The sequence below is a fragment of the Harpia harpyja genome, chromosome 1 (assembly GCF_026419915.1).
Source record: "Harpia harpyja isolate bHarHar1 chromosome 1, bHarHar1 primary haplotype, whole genome shotgun sequence".
Classification (NCBI taxonomy): domain Eukaryota; kingdom Metazoa; phylum Chordata; class Aves; order Accipitriformes; family Accipitridae; genus Harpia; species Harpia harpyja.
In genome coordinates this window covers 60,567,324-60,586,040 of record NC_068940.1, presented here as the reverse complement: position 1 = coordinate 60,586,040, position 18,717 = coordinate 60,567,324, and the positions used below count along the sequence as shown (strand labels likewise).

Sequence of the window (18,717 nt, the reverse complement as noted above, 5' to 3'; positions counted from 1 at the left end):
CCTAAAGAATCTACAGAATAAAATTTTCAGGTAGCTTAAATTATTTGCTTGTTAAAACATAAACCAAACCACATCAGATGACTAAGAACAGCTTCTAATATCAAGAAGCCAGACCTTTTGAGTTTTAAACAATCTTCTTCAAAAACTTCACAGAGTTTAAAGAAAATTTTTTTGGTTACCTTGTCTTGTTCTAGCTGCTCAATCAAATTCTTTGCATCACGCAGCTGTGTAATCAGTTTAGTCTTCTCAGCCATGTGAAGGTCCTAAAAAAAGACCCCAACCACAAGTTTAAAGCACTGCCATCTGTAAGAAAATACCTTCTTCTGACAGACAGCTTAGGTTTGGCTCTTACTCTGCACTATGCTTTGGAGGAAGAGCACAGAACAGAATCCAGGGAAATTAAAGTAGGCAGCTTTAAATTACTTTTAAATCTCCCAGTGCTAGGCTGCCTCATGGCTTCCATAATAATTCAGGTATCTGAAGACTTTGTTACAGCCTCCACAGTTCTCTCATGGATGTCAGAGCTGCTACAGTAAAACAAGCAAGAAACATGCCTAGGGCACCTGCTCTATTACCTGCATCTCGGCTTACAAGAGGATCTCAACATTGCAACATAATTGTTCATTACTGGCCTTGTTCTGGAAAAGGTCCTTAAAATACTCGAATCTTTCAGAGCTCTTTCAAACTGGGCTAGTGCTTAGAGACCAAGACAGAGAAGAGAATCTGATCTCCAGAAATGAAGTTGAGTACAGCTATACTTATCCCATTTTCATGTTTTCATTACTATCAGCCACCATACTTTTACTCCACACTTGGCATTAATGGCCTTAAAAGGAATATCAAGCAAAATATTAATTTAGCTTTGAGCCTGCACTTATGTTATCTTCACTATATTGTGCTCTCCACTGTCCTGCATTTCTGCATTTTCTGTTCATTTACATAACTGATGCCTCTTCCACTATGTCTTAAAGGTTTAGCTCTGCTCCACTTTTCTTACTTTACCACCTGTCTTCTGGGCTAGGACAGTCTTCTCCTCACCCCAACTTCCCACAACTACTTTATTTCTGATACCATTTTGATGGTTATTCATACAGTAAGGCTTCATACCCTTCTTTACAGCTTTTTGAGTAGTTGCTCAATGTGTTCATTCAGGGTGGGTTTTGCACCTTTAACTCCTACTCAAAAAAGTACAAGGGCAGTTTGTTTAATGGTCTGCCCTATTAATAAAGTTTGGAAATACTGGAGTTCTTATTGTGTTTTAGTAGCTACCCATAAAGTTAAAAGCATTTTCCATACCTTCATTTTCTCCAGTTCCTGAAGTCTCTCTTCTAACTGTTCTTGAAGTGCCTCTTTCTCGTTTGTTAATTGGGCGCAGCGCTCCTTATGTGACCGAATCATCTCCTTACAACGTTGCAGCAAGTTCTCTTGGCGCTTCACCCTCTGATTAAGAGTTTCCAATGTTTTAACAGAATCTTCATTACCCTCTACAAGACAACATACCAACATTATCATATGCACACCGTTTCCAAAATGTAGATCTGTATTCATCACTCACATTGCGGGCAACTCACAGGTCTCTAAAGTAGTTGTGCAAAGTCTGCAAAACTTCCTAGTGACTACTGTAACTGCCAGAAACATGCTACACATACACAGAATAGTAAATACAGTCTTTTACCTCAAATTAATTTACAAAACCCCAGTTACTATACAAGCTTCGAAACCAGACTATTATTCAACAAGGTTTTCCATGCAATTAAAAAGTCATTATGATTTATAAACCTGCCTGCTGCTACTAACAGAATATTCACAGGCAGGAAAAAACATGAAACAAAGCAAATAACCTCTCTCAAGTGCCAAGCACACAGATTCCTGCTTTCCCAGGGCTGGGTACGACGTTAATTCTAAAATATCCAGGCTGGCAATACTATAATCAGCAGGATAAAAGCCACATTTAGCATCTTTCCGAGCTGTACTCCTCTCTCTATAACTAGCACACTGGGTAATATTTTACTGTGTGTTCTGCTCTGATGCTGTGGAGGCTGTAAGAGTACTTGGCATGAAAATGGGATCAAATTCAGAGGTTCAGTTCACAACCATAAGTCTTTCACATTATAGTCCAGAAGCAGACTCCAGCACAGGAAACATCTTGAACCCTGATTCTTAGGGACTGGATACTTACATTATTTCCTAAGCATTATAAAAGACATGACACTGGATAAGAAAATCTCCGACCTAAGCCTTCGTATCATCCTAATATACAGAAATCATGGCAGATGCTGAACAAAGAATATTTCAAGATGCATGTTCACCTCTGTCTGAGCCCTACCTTCTATGAAGGATACCAGTGAATGACACTTTCATTATATATCAGCATTATAATGTCCTTTGCTCAGTAATCAAACATACACAATACTGGGAGTTCCATAACTCAAATAACCTCTTCATGTGAGGAACACAGAATATTCAATAGCATGAATATCAAAATTGATCTTTGCTTTTACTTTTTCCTGAGAAAGAAGGAGGACAAAAAGAAAAAAAAAAAAAAAAATACTGACAACCGGTCTCTTCTCTAAACTCCAGGGATAGGTCCTTGCTTATGGGGGACAGAATCTCTTAATCATATTAAGTGGGGATAGTAACCTCTACCAGCAAAAGCATTAATTACAACACTATCATCATTATTGACAAAGGCAAGATGTATCAGATTTGAATTCTTACAAAATTTAGTATCTTAGAAGGGTTATCCTGTCCCCTAGCTGCCACACTGTTTTCAAAACAATTGTCTCCTAGAAAATACATCCTTACCACGACATGTTCAGCCCTAAGTATTGTTACTCCATCATAAATAACAGCAGGCTTATTCCCCAAAAGTCAAGATTTCTTGAAAAAGCCGCAATACCTACCATTGCTTCCTGGTTCCACAGTATCTTCTGTACTGATTTCTTTTGTTGCACTTTGAACGTGTGGTTCAGACTGGATATTTGGATCAGGCAATTCAGTGCCTATCTGACCATTCTGCAACCTCTGTTTCAGCAACGATACCTAAACAAAATCTTCTTTTTGTTAAAAAAACCAAGGATTCTAAGTAGATAATGTTTTCATCTTCAAAACTAGAGAGAGTTAAATAAAATTGGTATCGGCAAGTAGAGAAAGGAAAAAACCTGTCTGTATTTTTTTAGCATTTTTTAAAATCAGAATTATGTTTCCAATTAACAAAAATATATCATTATGAGTGGAGAAACAAAGACCAATTAAGCAAAACACATAAATTTTGCCAAAGCCATTTTAGCTCAAACATCTGCTAATGTTATGTTCTTGACAAAAGACATTACAAAGGTATTTAAGTGCAGATCAAACAATCATATTTAACATCACTGAGATTTTACAAAGGTATCCTCTACCACAAAGATGCACTTAACTTCTAGATAATCATAAGTTCTCAAGAAGCTTTACATCATAGCAGCAATTGCAATAAAACATGGACATGCATTATAGGAAATACATAATTTACAAAAAAATAGTAGGAAGAGCAGTTTTAAAGAACATCTGTTGGGTATATCTTACCTGAGTTTGCAGGACACTAATAAGTTGATCCTTTTCTTCTAAGGAAGCATCAAATTCCTCTTGGAGATGTTTCTTAGCTTGTTGATCCATCTGGAGCTCCTGCGAATCATAAATAAATGTGTCTCAAATGAAAAATGAAATGTGAATTTAAAAGGCTTATCAAAATATCATGAAATAATATTAAAAATACCACTTTGCAGTTGCGACCCCAAAATACAACCATAAAGCGAGAGTATTTCTTTTACTATACAACATTCCACATAACATAATAAGAACATCCCATTGTAATACCAGCATTAAAACAGCAAGAGTCGAGATTTGATGCAAAATTATCAAGGATTCTTTCTTCCTAAAAATAAGTATGTGTAGGGATCACTTCAAGCCTGCTCCTGAAAACTGATTTCCATGCACACATTTCTCCTGGAAGTTGAAGACTGAACTTTGGTTAAGTAGATTCTTCATTTAACCACCAGTTTAAGTCAACATTAACAGTGGAAATGTAAATTTCTCTTATGCTCATTCAACATGCGAGCATTCTAATATGACAAATGCCATTTGTAAGAGCAGAAAGATGGCTTCTTTATTCCTCAAACATGTCTCAAATGAGAAAGCCAGAGAATGCCGAAGAACTTAACTATGTGGATTTACTTGCTACTTACTTGCATTCATTTGGCTGAACGCCTTTAGAAACTTGTAGATGTTGCCTAAATGTATTAGTAGGATCTACATAATCTTATAAAATACTGCCTTAGGGAGGTTTCCTTTATTTACTTCCTACGCTTATAAATACTTTAATTTCTTTAAATAATTATTTTTCTAATAGAAAATAAATGTATTTAAAGTTAAATTAATTCACATCTAACTGCTTATTGAGAGAATCAGAACCACACACATTTCATGCATGCATGCACTGTAAAAAATTTCCCAAACTTATATAAATTAAAAAAAAGTTAAAATACATTTACTTCATCCATGTATATCTTCCCAGTGATTTACCCCAGGAAACTAACACTTCCATGACCGTTATTCTGCAAAGATTGTTCATATAAAAGCAAGCACCACCCATAAACATCGGTTCTGTTAGCCAAAGATAGAGGATGATAGAAAAAGGATGAAAAAGCTAAAAAGCCAACAAAAGACAAAACACAGGGCACTGGATGCTTTCCTCCAACTCTGAATCTTGCTTTCCTGCTCTCTTGCTGCCTATCCCTTGCCTCCAACAGTGAATCCCAACTGACATAGCTGAGCCTGATACGAGCTTTGAGAACCACAGCTGTGTGAGCTGAGCCTGCCCAGTCATGCACAGGCAGGACAGTGCTGGGAGGTGTCACTGGTGTCACTGGGAAAACTATTCCTCTCTTCCCAAGTAACTATATCCACTTTTTAATCCTGCATTGCCTCAGGTTCTCAACAGCTGCCGATTACACTTCTGCCTTGTGCTTCTGAGCTTTAGAAGCAATTCATTCCGAGCAAAGCAAAGCAGCTCAGTGCAAGAACAAGTGCAAAAGAGATTTACTGAAACCAACACAGAAATAATCCTCTTTGGATCTCAAAGTCCCTTCTGATCCTTCTCTGAGAAGGAGAACACTGAAGACTGCTTGAAGACTGCTGTTCAGGAATTGCTCTAACAGGAGAAAACTAAGGTAAGCAAAAGACACATTGACTTCCAGGGACTACTTCACACTGTGAACTTGGCCTCAGAGGAGACTTTATTTATTCCTACATGGCCCTCTTAGCAGAGACTTGTCTGATTCAGCATTTACGGGGAAAATGGACTGCATGATGAAGAAAAGGATTTTTTAAATTAATTTCTGAAAACAACTTGTTACATCAATTAATGATCTATTTTGTATTATTTTAGCTCCCACAATGGAAATGTACCATTTTATTTGTTATTTTTCTTTTAAGTCTGTTTTACCTAAAGCTATAACACTTGGGCTTCCAAAAGACCAAAAAAATACTTTTTGAAGTTTTTCAATTAATAAAAAAAATTGCAGTGTTAGATTTGAAGGAATCTTTAAATCTACAAGAATCTATAAGAATGAAATTAAATTTTATGCCAAATATATATATAAAATTTTATATATATTTCTGATTTTTATATATATGTAACATATATATATATGAATCAGAAAGACTATGACAGAAGAGGTGAAAAATAAGTATGCACACGTCCAACTCTTTTTCACAATCCAAAGATTTAATTCTGGTACATATATATATATATACACACACCTTCCAAACTTTACCAAATACCAGTAAGCTGGAAAACTAAACCCACTGGAGCATGCAGATATTTCACTTAACACAGAATGAGCTTCTTTCATTTGACCTTGTAGCGAACTGGAAAAAAAATATTGGCAAGCCACCTCTGTCAGTAATGCTGCGACTTTTCCCCTTGTATGGGCTGACAGTTTAGCTTAGGACAGGGAGACAGCCCAGGCAGCGGCTCCAGCTCAGACAAGCATGACAGACCCAGCACTCTGGCCCACTGTTCTCAGCTTCTGCGGCAGAAGCAGCATGGATCTGAACCAAAATGCTACCCCCACAGCACACACAATTCCCAGCCCACTTACCTGGATTACACCCCGCAGAGCTGAAGAAGAGTGCCCCACAGTTTGTCAGCGACCTCCTTTGGAATGACTGGCTGCCCAACTGGTCGCACAGGGGCAGCCCCTTGCAGGCAAGCATGAGCCTTGTGTACGTGCACGTCTGGATGCTCACAGTCACGGAACCTCACCCTCAAAGGACAGACCCTGGCCCCTGTCTGCAGGCAAGACACCCAACTGCCCGGAGCTAGTCTGCCTTCAGGCAAAGGTGGGACCTCGCCATGGTCTCACGGCTCTTGCAACGTCCACGCCAGCGCTGCTGCTCGGCACGGCGCATGCCAAAAACAGGAGTGCAGCCACACAGAAAGCCTATGGCTTTGAACGAGCTGGTACCCAGCTCCCAAGCAAGGTAAGAGCATGGACAGAGAGGCTCTTGCACACCCGTCTCCAAACCTGGTGCTGCACCAGCTCTTGGGACAGTAAAAAGGCTTCAGCTTCGCATTCTGCTTCACCAGGGTTTGACAATATGGCTTTTGTGAACTTGCCCTTTTAATTTGCTCTGCCCAATAATTTGTACATGTCTTTTAATTAAGCCTGTGTTTAGTATTAATACCAAATACATTAGAGCTTCTCCTTTTAATTTCACTGTAACCTAAGGGGATAATAATCATAAAACAACCTACCTGATTTTATGATTGAAATCAAACTATACTACAAATCCATAAAAGCAATGTAAATATCATAACTGAGATCAAAATGAGTTTTTTTTTAAATTTTATCCTAAATTTTTTTACTGATAGTCATTAAAATCTTTATTTTAAAAGTGCCTATTGCTTGTATTTACCTAGCATTAGTATTTCTCAATACTAGAAGAGCAACAAATTGCACGGGAACATCGACTGCTGGGCCCAACAATACTGCAAGAACCACACACATATCTACCTATTTCACAACGAAGAGAAAAGCAGTTCAGTCAGTACGATGAACTGCTCTGTCTTGGAGTATGACAATAAGCTGCTGAATGGGAAACAGGAGAAATAACCCCATATAAACAAATAAAAAAAAAACAGTAAAAAACCCTGCTGTGCAATAGAAAACATTTTGTAAGGTGAACAAAAAAAAAAATCAAAAGCTAGGCAGAGAAAGATCCTATGTATGTGTGGTATAAAGTAAATATTCAATCAATAAAGGAAATTACCTCTCTCAGTTCTCCAATTCTGCGAAGTGCTTTATCCTGACTTTGACTTAGAATGCCCTTTAAAAAAAAAAAGGAAGAATAAACATCAGGTGTATTAAACGTAACTTTTATATATAAAGTATAAATAAATTCATAGAATAGTATTTCAGCAGAAGAATTAATGATTTGTATTTCTCCTTCGAGTCAAGCTTGATGTGAAAGTATTATCATAAACTGTCAGCTGTGGGTTGGCAATCTATCACCTAAACTCAGATGATGTACTCCAGCCTTTTTTATTGCAATAGCTTCACAGTTATGTTGACAAACCAATATTAGCTTGGCTACCTTAAAAACCCCAGCTAAGAAAGTCTTTTGTTAAACACACATATATACACAACATATGGTGTAAACACACACACAATACGCTGAAAATTAAATCTATTTCCACTACACATTTTAAGATTCAGAAAAGCCTTGAGATAAGAGGATGAAAAGTAATGCTTACCTGTAGCTTCTTCCTCTCCCGCTGCATAACTTGATAAGCAGACACTAGCTAAAATACAGAAATCGGGTATAATGATGATAATGCATCTGCTTACAGCTATCAAAATAATTTGCTTAGTTGTAACACTATCTGCATTTTCAAACTCTTCACTTGAGAAAGCTCTTCTGACAGAAACGTACTTAAATTTTCTCAATGTTTCCCTTTTCCATCTATAAAGTATCTCCAATGTGTTAAAAAATAAAGCCTACACGACAAAAGAATGAGGTTACTCGGCATTCACGCAGTTTTCCCTTCACTGAAAAGACCTCTAGGAACAGTGCTTCAATACAGGCAGTCAAAACCCAACTGTATCAGGAAGTTACATCCCAGACAGCTACCCCACAGGGATGTACATTTTTAAGGGTACATGTCCCAGAGAGCTTAAGTAAAATTAACTTTACAATGAGTATGCATTAGAAAATACACTTAGAAATCTAGCAAAAAAGGTCTGTGTAATACTGAATGTTCTCATGCCATGTGCTTTGCATATACCCAGCAGACAAAGAAAGACTGGAAGTGGACAATATTTCTCATTGTAAGCTGACAAAAGGACTTCATGAGTAACTGTGCAATTTAGTTTAATTAAAAATTTGATCACAATTGCCTAAGCTGTCCAAGGCTGAAGTAGCATAATGGCACTTGGAACTAGAATATTCCATTTTCAAATTGCTGAAAAATTAAAGGAAAACAAATCCAAACTCCAAAACCAGAAAACTTAAAGTCAAAAGATATCTTCAAATTTTTATTTAAAAGAAAATAGGATTTTTCATAATTCAAAATTACTTTTAATTTCAAAGTCATACTTATTTTGTGATTAAAAGAAAACTAAAGCTACTATGGATTGTTTCCCTTACCATATTTTTGAGATGCTAACTTTGTATCCTACTTTAAGTAAGAAAAAAAAATTACATCTTAAATACTCATTATGTATTGAAACTACTTTCTTCCAAGCTCCAGCAAAACAATTCTTTCCAACTGGACTAAACTCACAAAAATAGAAAAAAAAACCAAGCCTTTTTCATAGAGAAAATTAAGACTTGCTGGACAGACTACACTAAAACAAACAACCAACCAACCACAAACACACCAAAACAAACCTACAAACTGAAGAATTTTCATTTTAGCAACATTGTTTACATAAACTTTTAAAAAATATTATACTAGCTGGAAAAGAACAAAAAATTAATGGGAGACAACAATTACTGAATTAATGGAAGACAACTGTGTTTTCAGGCATATGCTGAATACTGTAATTGCTATATACATATTTTAGATTCCAGGGATTTTGACACTAATAGCCAAAAATCTGCACAGGAATTTTTGTATTTGAGGGCAGCAAACATTTAAAGAACTGTAAAAACCAGTGCAAATGTCCAGTTTTAAATACAACACATACACACACTTTAGAAAAAAATAAAAAAATCCAACACCACCACTTGGAAAGCTTTGCTTTTCCCAACAACTTGGAAAATGAGTAGCAAAACTACTTATATCCTTGGTTTTCACTGAAATAGCAAAAGAAATAGTCCTTGAATGAATTCCTTCCAGGGAATACCTGGAAATTATAGGGAAAAGAAGTTATGTATTGAAAAAAAACCCACTTGCCTCTAGCAAGTGCAAGGAATATACACTGTGCACTTCAAGAAAAATTTTTAGAACAAAAGAAAATTTGCTGTCATGCAAGTACAAGCTATGCTCACCTCTGTACTGAACGCCACCCCTTGCTACGGGCTTTTAGCAGAAACCTTCATTGGCCTACTTTGTGTGAGTAACCACTAATCTCTACTGCTGACAACACGAAATTATTTACAAACAAAAGAAAAGGATTTCCACATTTTATTACCAGAAAAAAGTTTGACCTATCTAGGCCAAAAATAACTAGACTTAGAATAATAATTTAACTTTCATGTTAGCTGTAAGTTGATCCATTTGCTCCAGATAAGAAAACAAAAAAATTATCCACTACTGCAGTATCTGCTAGCCTCATCTTTTTCCCCTCTCCACCCAGGTCAGTCAGTCACAACATGGCCTACCTCTGAGTATTTTCCCCTATAGTTGCCCAAACTGCGCTCCATTCTGCGCAGTCGCTGCAGCAACTGCTCTTTGCTGAGGCTGTCCATGTTTCCCGGAGGCTCTTCTGTTTCACTTTCAATGTCAGAGGGTGGATCAAAGGTGGGACCGGCTGTGTCCAAGTCCAGTCGATTCAATGAGTCTCTTGAAGAAGTTCGTACCAGAGACTCCTTAGAAGAAGAACGGAACAGGGACTCTTTTACTGGGCTTCGAAACAAAGACTCCATGGAGGGAACTCGGAGCTGAAGCCTCTGGGCGAAAGACTGAGTGTCACTCAGCTGCAAAAATTCAAAGCAAGTAATTACTTCGGCAGACAGACACACTGAAGCCCAGGAAACAGAGACCTGACCTGAGCAAAGGAATGACTGTTGCCTAACACATGCATGACACCAAATAGCTACCACTCCCTTAGAAGAATAATCTCCTTGTGCAGAAAAATCAAGCATGCAACTACCGCATGTGGGCAATTTCAGACAGCAACTAAATCCAATAAACTACAGCTCTGATTTAAACTTCTGAAATAATGTACTTCTGTGTAACCCCTTTAAAAGTGAAGAATATGTAACTAAAATAGTTGCATTTACTGTTGTCCCAAACTTATAAAAAATAGTGACTCACTTCGTCATGTATTAAACAGACGACTGTATTTATCTCAAAGACACAAAGATATTTTCCTATGATTAAGAGAACAAATTTATTGTAAAAGTCCTTGTACAATAGTTAGTTCTAGTATGCCATCTTAGACAGTCCTTTTCTTATTTTTATTTTATTTTAAATGACTTTATGATTTTTACATAAAATGCAGTCATTGATTTATGCCCCTAAAGTACTTATGCTGGTCTACAACAAAATGTTCTGTGCTATGGTACTGTACACTGCTGGTGCTACAGAAGTGATCTGAAAGCATTACTGCACAATGTTGCCCCCACAATCAAATGCCGGGAGTCATGCTAGGAGCCAATGCTAATCCCACTCCAGCAAGCTATGACCTCCACCTTTATCACTAGTGACAATTTTTTTAAACCTATCAGTTCTTTTCCTTCAGCTAGAAATCAGCTTTCTAGCCACACAATATGCCCTCTACTTTTGAAAGTGAGGTTAACACTCCATGTCCCATGCTGGCTGTGTTGGTGAGCAATGAGATGCACCTCAACGCAGGCAGCCTGCAGCACGCCGTCAGATACTGCTAACCTGTCCCTACAAAAAAAGCTCCACACATCAGTGACAACACTTAATACCAGCTAATGGGATTACACACAAACAAAACAGGCTAGTATCCCGACAGGCAAGTACTTGTCATCCCTACTCCAGCATGAAGATACATACCGGGCACTTGGGCACTTAAGCCAACATAACGCAACGACAACACAGCAGTGAAAGAGGAAACAAATCCTCCATATCCTCCTCATACCTGCGGGGAGGCTGGTCCACTTCCATCATTTTCTGTGGATCTGGGAAGTGGTGGTTTAGTTAAGTTCTAGAGGAGAAAAAACAACTGTTAGAAGGAATAGACTACAAGGACTGTAATTCACTGATTCCTACAAACAGCATCTGTGCTTTTTCCTTGCCTGTGTTTTTAGTACTTTCTTTTGTATGTTTATTAAGATGTCTTCATGCAAACAAGCTAGTTTGTTAAATTCAAAACAGATTGCTGCAATATACATAACTACAAAGCAGCTATGTGTGCATGGATTAGTATGAGACATCTGCAAATGCTGACATCTCCAGTTAAATTATTCATAATGATTATTTATGTAACATTTATGCACAAATCAAAGAAACGCCAAAAGGACAAAATGATAGCAGGAAAAATCTAATTGATGACCAGTGTTGTTTACAGCCAACATGAGCAACAGTGGAATCACACCATCTTTCTTCATTTAAGAACATTTTGGGGGGTGGGGGTGTGGAAACTACCTGGAAAAAAAGTGCTGGTAACAGGCTGTTTAAGACTCCCAACAAGCACAGGAAGAAAATTAAGACTTTCAGAAAAAACATCTTGGGTAAAATTTCACACATACATTCCTCTGCACTCCCAAACAAAGAAAAACAAACGAAAAACCCCAAACCAACACAACAGATAACAACAGTTTTGGGGTTGGTTTGTTTTTTTGTGGGGTTTTTTTGGTTTGGTTTGGGGTTTGTTTTGGTTTTTTGGTTGTTGTTTTTTTTAACAGAGTTCAGACATTTCTGTTCCTAGTCTGTCTGTCCTGCTTTTCCTATGTCCTGTGTTCAGGTGTTTTCTAACATGTACAAATCCAGATGGTTTTCTGGTGTTTAAACCAGGTCAAACTGAAATAGCAAAAACATGCTAGAAACCATCTTGGATATGAATTTTTTCCAAGAGAAGAAAAGCACTGTAACCTATCGAACAAAGTATGAAGAATTCAGCTAAGAGCAGTGTAACTTTTCATTTTTAATCAAGATGTACCCTGATAGTTATAGGCAAGCTGTAAAAATCTAACGTGTATATACAACTGAAATATCAATCAATCATCCACGTATCTGCTACATAATTACACCCACAGGTTCTACTCTGTGTGGATACGCAGATAAGCATACATAAACGTAGAAGAGAAATGATGCAGTGTAAAAGGGCTTCAGAAAGGTTTGACGTGGAGCAAATTTAAGGAAGTACAAAAATATTGCAGAAGAAAGAAATCCAGACAGTTAAGGAAGCCATAGAAATCAGCAGTCACCCAGATTCAGACAAAGTGAAATGAGCAATAACCAGCCATACAAGAAGGCTGTGTGGATTTGGAAATTGCACTTCACCTGGCTTGAACAAAATCTGCATTCTGCTTCAGAGCACTATCCTGTGGCGGTGGGTTTATTCCTAGTAAATTAAGAGCTCTTACTGGGTTTTAAACTAAAGCACTCCTACATGTTATTCTCAGCTCCATTACCTGGTTTTTTTCATTTCCTAACTGGAAAGTTAATAATAAGGGTAATCAAAATAAAAATTTATATTCACAATTTACAAAGCGTCTACTATGCTAGTACTGGACTGACAACAGAGGAAGACAAATACTTTACCAAGAATTACAAACTAACTACAAACACTTATTTCAAAAATCATAAATTCTGATACCCATTAAAAGAACTAAAGAAAACTATGGAGGGTTTGTACACTAATTCATAAGAAAAATTTAATAATATTTAAGATCTATTTTAGAACACAAGATTAAGTAGATTTAATAAATCTAATGTGGTGGTTATGAATATAAAAAACCATGAATGCTGTTCTTTTCTGTGAAGATCCTTAAAAAGCTCCCATTTAAGGATCTATGAAAATCCTTAAAAAATGCCATTTCAAAACTAAAACTCATGTCACCACTTTTTAAATTTTCCTATTATTTGGGCTGATGTCTTTCTATTAGATCTGTGTGAACAAAAGTAGAACCTATATTTGGGATTAGACTTTCTATTGGCATAAATCATAAAAGGGATACACTGGCAATTTTTCATATAAAAACTGGACCACCACAGGTATCTAGCTGCTGCAATTCTAAGTCACTGTGCTCTAGGGCAAAAGGGTCAGATTCTGGTGTCCAGACAGTGAAAAGTAAGCGTGAATCGAAGTTGCTATATATAAGTACGGATTCAAGAAGCTTTGAAGAGCTTAAAAGCCCTAGCCTTTCATAAGCCTTAAGAGATGTTTCAGCAAAACTAGAATCACAGAGCACAGGCTGGCATTTTGAAAGACTTAAAACCAGCAGAGTTACATCAGGGTTTCTGGAGACCAACACAAATCTTTCCTCCACGAACCCACAGAACATACACAACTATACCTCTATCCAAAGAGAGCTATACTTACCATCTCTAATAAAAACATTGCTTTTTGTTATTAAGATGTATAAACCAGAGCTCAGTTTTAACTGGAGCACATTAGGGCATTCTAGTGACACTTGTGCTTCCTTACCTCCCTATTTCTGAAATGCAAACTAATTAATTTTATTTATTTTTCAAAGGTATAAACAGATTTGTAAGCCTAAAGAGTAAAAAGCTTAAATGTCTGCATTTAAAAACATTTCACTCTTCTCCCCCCTTCTCAGGTATTCCCAAAATTGAGTAAATTATGGAGGAAAGAAGGAGAGCTTAGTACACATCTTCTTCCCTCATTTTCCTTTAAAAAAACCTCTCTGTCCAAGAATATTTGAACTGTTTCTTCATGCAACAAAACCCATGCAGCTTAGTTAGCAAAGAGTTTATACTAACTTCATCTATGCCAAAAATTCCACAATTACAGCCATTTCTCTATGATGCTCACTCTCTTGGATCACACTTCACTTGCACACACACAGCTAAAATACTGGTCTGTTTTAGCAGAATTAATACACATTAGTGTATGTTGATGAAACTTTCCCTCTCCTGCATTTTTAGTTTACCTAGGCTTCCCAAACGTATATAATGGGTTTTTTTAATATATATTTGTATATAATCAGGCCTCCTCTTCCTTATAAACTTTTATATCATTGTTTTCTCCCCCCCCAATTCTTACTGTGAGAGTACAGCTCTACAGCTTTCAAAAAGTTCAGAGAACAAAATCAGTTTTACAGGTAATGTATTATTAATACACATTGGTAACACATTCACAGTAACTCTTACATTATAATTATTTGCTATGCATGCAGCCTTGCATATAAATACACAAGTGATTCCTGCCACTAAAGCATACACTAAAAGATAATATAAAGACAACATTTGAGCATTCACAGAAATATGTTTTTCAAAATGCAACTGTACTAGGAATATTCTGTAGTGTAGTGAAAAACAGCCCACAACTATTTACTGCTGTAAGTGTAGAAAAGCGTAATTAAATTTGCAGTGAAACTTTTAAGTAGTGATGACTGGACCTGGAATATGGTCAAAATACCTAGAACTGGAAAAAAAAAAAATCTAGTAACTATTTCAAAACTACAGATTTCAGCACAGTCTGAACGTCCTCTTTGCTCCCCATCAAAAAGCTCAATATCAAGAACACCATGACTGAGCTAGTAATGAATCTGTGCTCCCAGGGCATGCTCTAAACAAGCATAACCCTTTACAACAAATGAAGACTTTCCACAGATCACCTTTTTAATCACTGTTTCAGTCCAATCTTGTTTAGCTTGAGAGAGACAAGTCCAACACAACATGGTGTGTTGTGCTATGTCCATCTGCTTATCAAATTTCTATCCTGTTATAGCTTTTGGTGACTTGTAGTTTTCAGCCTCTGCATGAGCAGCAAAAAAGCACTTGCTAAACTGGAAAAGCAAAGTAATCATGAAATATGAGGATGAGCTGGGACTCTAAAATAAACACTGTGTTTTGAATCACTATGGACTCAGGAATGTCATGCCTCTGAAGCACGTGAAAGATGCCATCCCAGTCCTGTGACAATAATGAGAAGAATACAGCTTTGTACGTGCATATGTTAGAACGTAGAAGGCTGCTTTCCTCCCTATGCCTGCTTCTTTTTCTCCACTACTTGTTCTCTTCCCACTGAGCTTCTCCACTTGTATACTATGAAAAAAAAACATTTCCAGGCAAAGAAATATATCTTTTAAATAAAATCTAGTTTTTAAAAGGACTGTTTATCCTCACAATAATAGCTGCCAGGTTACCAACTAGAAGTAGCTGAATTTCAGTATCTAGGTGAAATAATTATTTCCTGCTACCATTAGTAGTAAATGACATTGTGAGGCTTTCACTGTACACAGCAAAAAGCACAAAATTTTTAGACAAAAACAATCTCAATGTTTATCGTATCCATTTATCTTGAAATACATACAGACATACATAAAAATGAAGAGGAAGACTTTCAATGGCATTAATGAATTCTAAGCAACAAACGTAGAAACTTTTGCAACAATTATTCAAAAGTTGTGTATTGTTACCTGTATAACAGAAAACGTGTTAATTTTTTTAAGTTACAATAAATTCACATCATACAGCACACCAGCCAGGAGCTATCAGGTACTACCTCCGTGAAATTTAGTGCAGGGTTAGCAACAGAGTAGTTAAGATGCCTTTGTGAGAACAAGCCACAAGCAACGCTAGGTTTGCCTTCTAGTACAGTACTCTCCTCCCCCTGCTAAAGGCATCACTAAGAGGGGTGGGAGGACTCACCACACCATCACTCTGTGGCTTAGGTTGTTTGGTGGGATCCAAAGCAAAGATAGTATACTCAGAGAGAAAAGCAGGTTCTGCTATCATCCCGGCTAGCAGCTGTCATTCAATGCAAAAAGTAGGAAAAGGAAAATAAATCAAGTAATAAGGTAAAGAATGTTACACAATTTCACTCAATTTTTCCACACTATTAAAAACATCATAAAACAATATGGCAATTTATGAGACAACAGATACTGATAAAGGCAGGACATAATCAGAAAATATGCATTAGATCATTTCAGAACAGCCAAAATACAGTTTTGGTCATTTAGAAGTAAAGAAACTCACAATTTAAAAAAAAAAAATTAAAAAATCCTAGTTTAACCAAAGATAAAGACAATGTTTCAGGCCCTGATGTTGTAATTTTTTTTAAACTTCTGTGGATGACTTATCTTCAGATACCACTGAGCCTTCTTTGCTCTCAGTTATGTGTGAAAAACTCATTCTAAAAATTCTATCAGTATTTCAGTTATAAACAATATAAATTGCATGCTTTTGACTATTTATCTTCTAGTGCTCTTATACACTGGAATTCTAACTACCTTAAAAAAAATTTCCTTACAAAATTTTTCAAACTACTAGCAGACTATTTTGTAAAAACACAAGTTGAATTAACCATTTTATCAAGTCACTATCAAAGAAGAGATGTAAATTCCTAGAGATGAAAAACATCAAGAGCAACCGGAATTCCAGAAGACTGAAATTTTGATTCAGACTGGATTTATGCATGTAATGTAATGCAATGTAATGCAATCTAATCCTGTTAGGATGCTGTAACAGGTTTAAAAAAAAATTCCTCTCATGATTTTACTCACACACAAAAGTTCAAGGTTCAACTGTCTCACAGCCTGTGATTTCAGAAGTGTGCTGTCTGCTGACTGAACCAAAACACGATATGGTTTTTCCTTTCCCATTATTTCAGAACAATTTTGTTTTATTTCAAGTTCCTACATAGTATTTTTAGGAATCAAATCTATTACAATATAAGTTAGAGTTTGGTTGGTTTTTTTATTTTTTTGTGACTGTTAAATGACTCCAGTGCTCTAGTAGATGAATTACGTAAATTCAAATTGAGAGAGGAAAAGTATTTTCATCTATAAGATCTGGAATGCTACATGACTTGCAATTTGTTCCCATAAAACCCTTTCAGAAAGTGTATTAAGTGCTTAATGTTCAATGACAGCCATACACAATAGCCTCTGAATGTAGGTACTGATTCCCTATGTCTTTTCTGTAATATATTTCTACAATGAAAAAACCCAAGCAATTACTGAAAAACCCAAGTAACCAAGACCCAAATTACCAATCCTGCAGAAAACAAAGCAAAATAAAAACCTAAACAATGTGCTTTTATTACCTCCTATTTGATTCACTATACTATATACATACATATATATATATGCACACACACACACACAAACACACACACTAGTACAAATGCCCATTGCTGGAGAATCCTGTTAATTATATCAGAAGACCTTCCAGAGCTACAAAGGGAAAGAAGCTTTGGTTCATGGTCAAAAAAACACAAAACAAAACCAAAACCGAACAACTATAAAATTGTGAACCGTCTTTACAGACAGGATATCTGCAGAATACTAATTCTAAAATTTATGCCCAACTTCTGCTTCTCAAACTGGCAGGGACAGTGACAATTAATTCTGACTTCTATTATTCAGCTGCCCTTGTCATGGCATTCCCAAAGCTGGCATGGGACAAGAACTCCAATAGTTTACTTGCTTTGCCAAGAACTAGCTAGGTCCGAGAAACTCAGGTGAAACTTCCCACTTTTAAGCTATTACAAACAGGAGCTGCTAACAAAAGAGATGGTCCCATTTCTCCTGCTCCCAATCTTCTTCCCCCCAGCCTGGACACACTTGCCCAGTGCCTCCACTAGTTGTAGTTGCAATCACATGCTGAGTTTGGTCAGACTGGTCACCAGTCCCTCTCTCTCAGCCTGTTTAAAGTACAATTCCTAAGAGTAAGCTGTGTTAAAAGCTCCTGCTATATATTTATTCAAGTGTGTAAACCCCACTAAGTTTCTTTCCGCATCTGAGCTTTTAGGCAAAACAAAAATAAGGAAGCTGACAAGTGTCTGATTCCAGAAATTCTTCACCAAGTGGTGATGGTTGTAGAAGGTCATAGCCTTAACCGTGCTATGCATTTTGTACATGAACCTCCTGAAAGGGTATATGCCAGAAAAAGAAATGGCAAATACTATGTATACACAAGTGTACAAACATACAGCAGCAGTACTACAAGCAAGCCCGATGGCCTCATGAATTAGAAGTATGCAAATTCTCAACCACAAATAAAATAATGAAATCTTTAAGATAAAAATTACTTTGTATGTTTAGAAAAGATCAGTTAAGATGATGAAACAGTTTGCAAAGCACTCATAAATGGATTATGGGAAATACTGTTAACCAAAAGATTATGAACATTTTCAACATGTAACATTATCTTCAGCTTAGTTAAATCACTTTTAAAACATGACCATCAAGAACTTCAGGAATCACAGATGGTTCAAATTATCTCTTCATCGTAACAGTATGCTAATGTTTGCTTCTCAAAATACTAAGTTGTGACATTTCACCATAGCATTATTTTGCTTAATCCTAATTCCATTCAATAGTACACCAAGCAACTCGCATTAAAAA

The 18,717-nt window shown here is 36.6% G+C and overlaps 1 protein-coding gene across 6 annotated transcripts in view; it reads right to left on the bottom strand.

Moving 5' to 3' along the window:
* GOLGA4 (golgin A4) overlaps positions 1-18,717 on the bottom strand; it is a 69,921-nt gene that overhangs the window by 38,520 nt on the left and 12,684 nt on the right. For 3 of the 6 annotated variants that reach the window (XM_052796612.1, XM_052796575.1, XM_052796584.1), the window contains exons 3-11: positions 16,016-16,114; positions 11,316-11,381; positions 9,868-10,182; positions 7,796-7,843; positions 7,312-7,368; positions 3,565-3,663; positions 2,904-3,042; positions 1,297-1,484; positions 180-263 (exon numbers count right to left, since the gene is read on the bottom strand). In XM_052796612.1, the coding sequence (XP_052652572.1) occupies positions 180-263; positions 1,297-1,484; positions 2,904-3,042; positions 3,565-3,663; positions 7,312-7,368; positions 7,796-7,843; positions 9,868-10,182; positions 11,316-11,381; positions 16,016-16,114 (1,095 nt within the window). Of the gene's footprint in view, positions 1-179; positions 264-1,296; positions 1,485-2,903; positions 3,043-3,564; positions 3,664-7,311; positions 7,369-7,795; positions 7,844-9,867; positions 10,183-11,315; positions 11,382-16,015; positions 16,115-18,717 lie in introns of those variants that run through there. The other 3 variants (XM_052796592.1, XM_052796602.1, XM_052796621.1) reach the window with 3 other exon arrangements.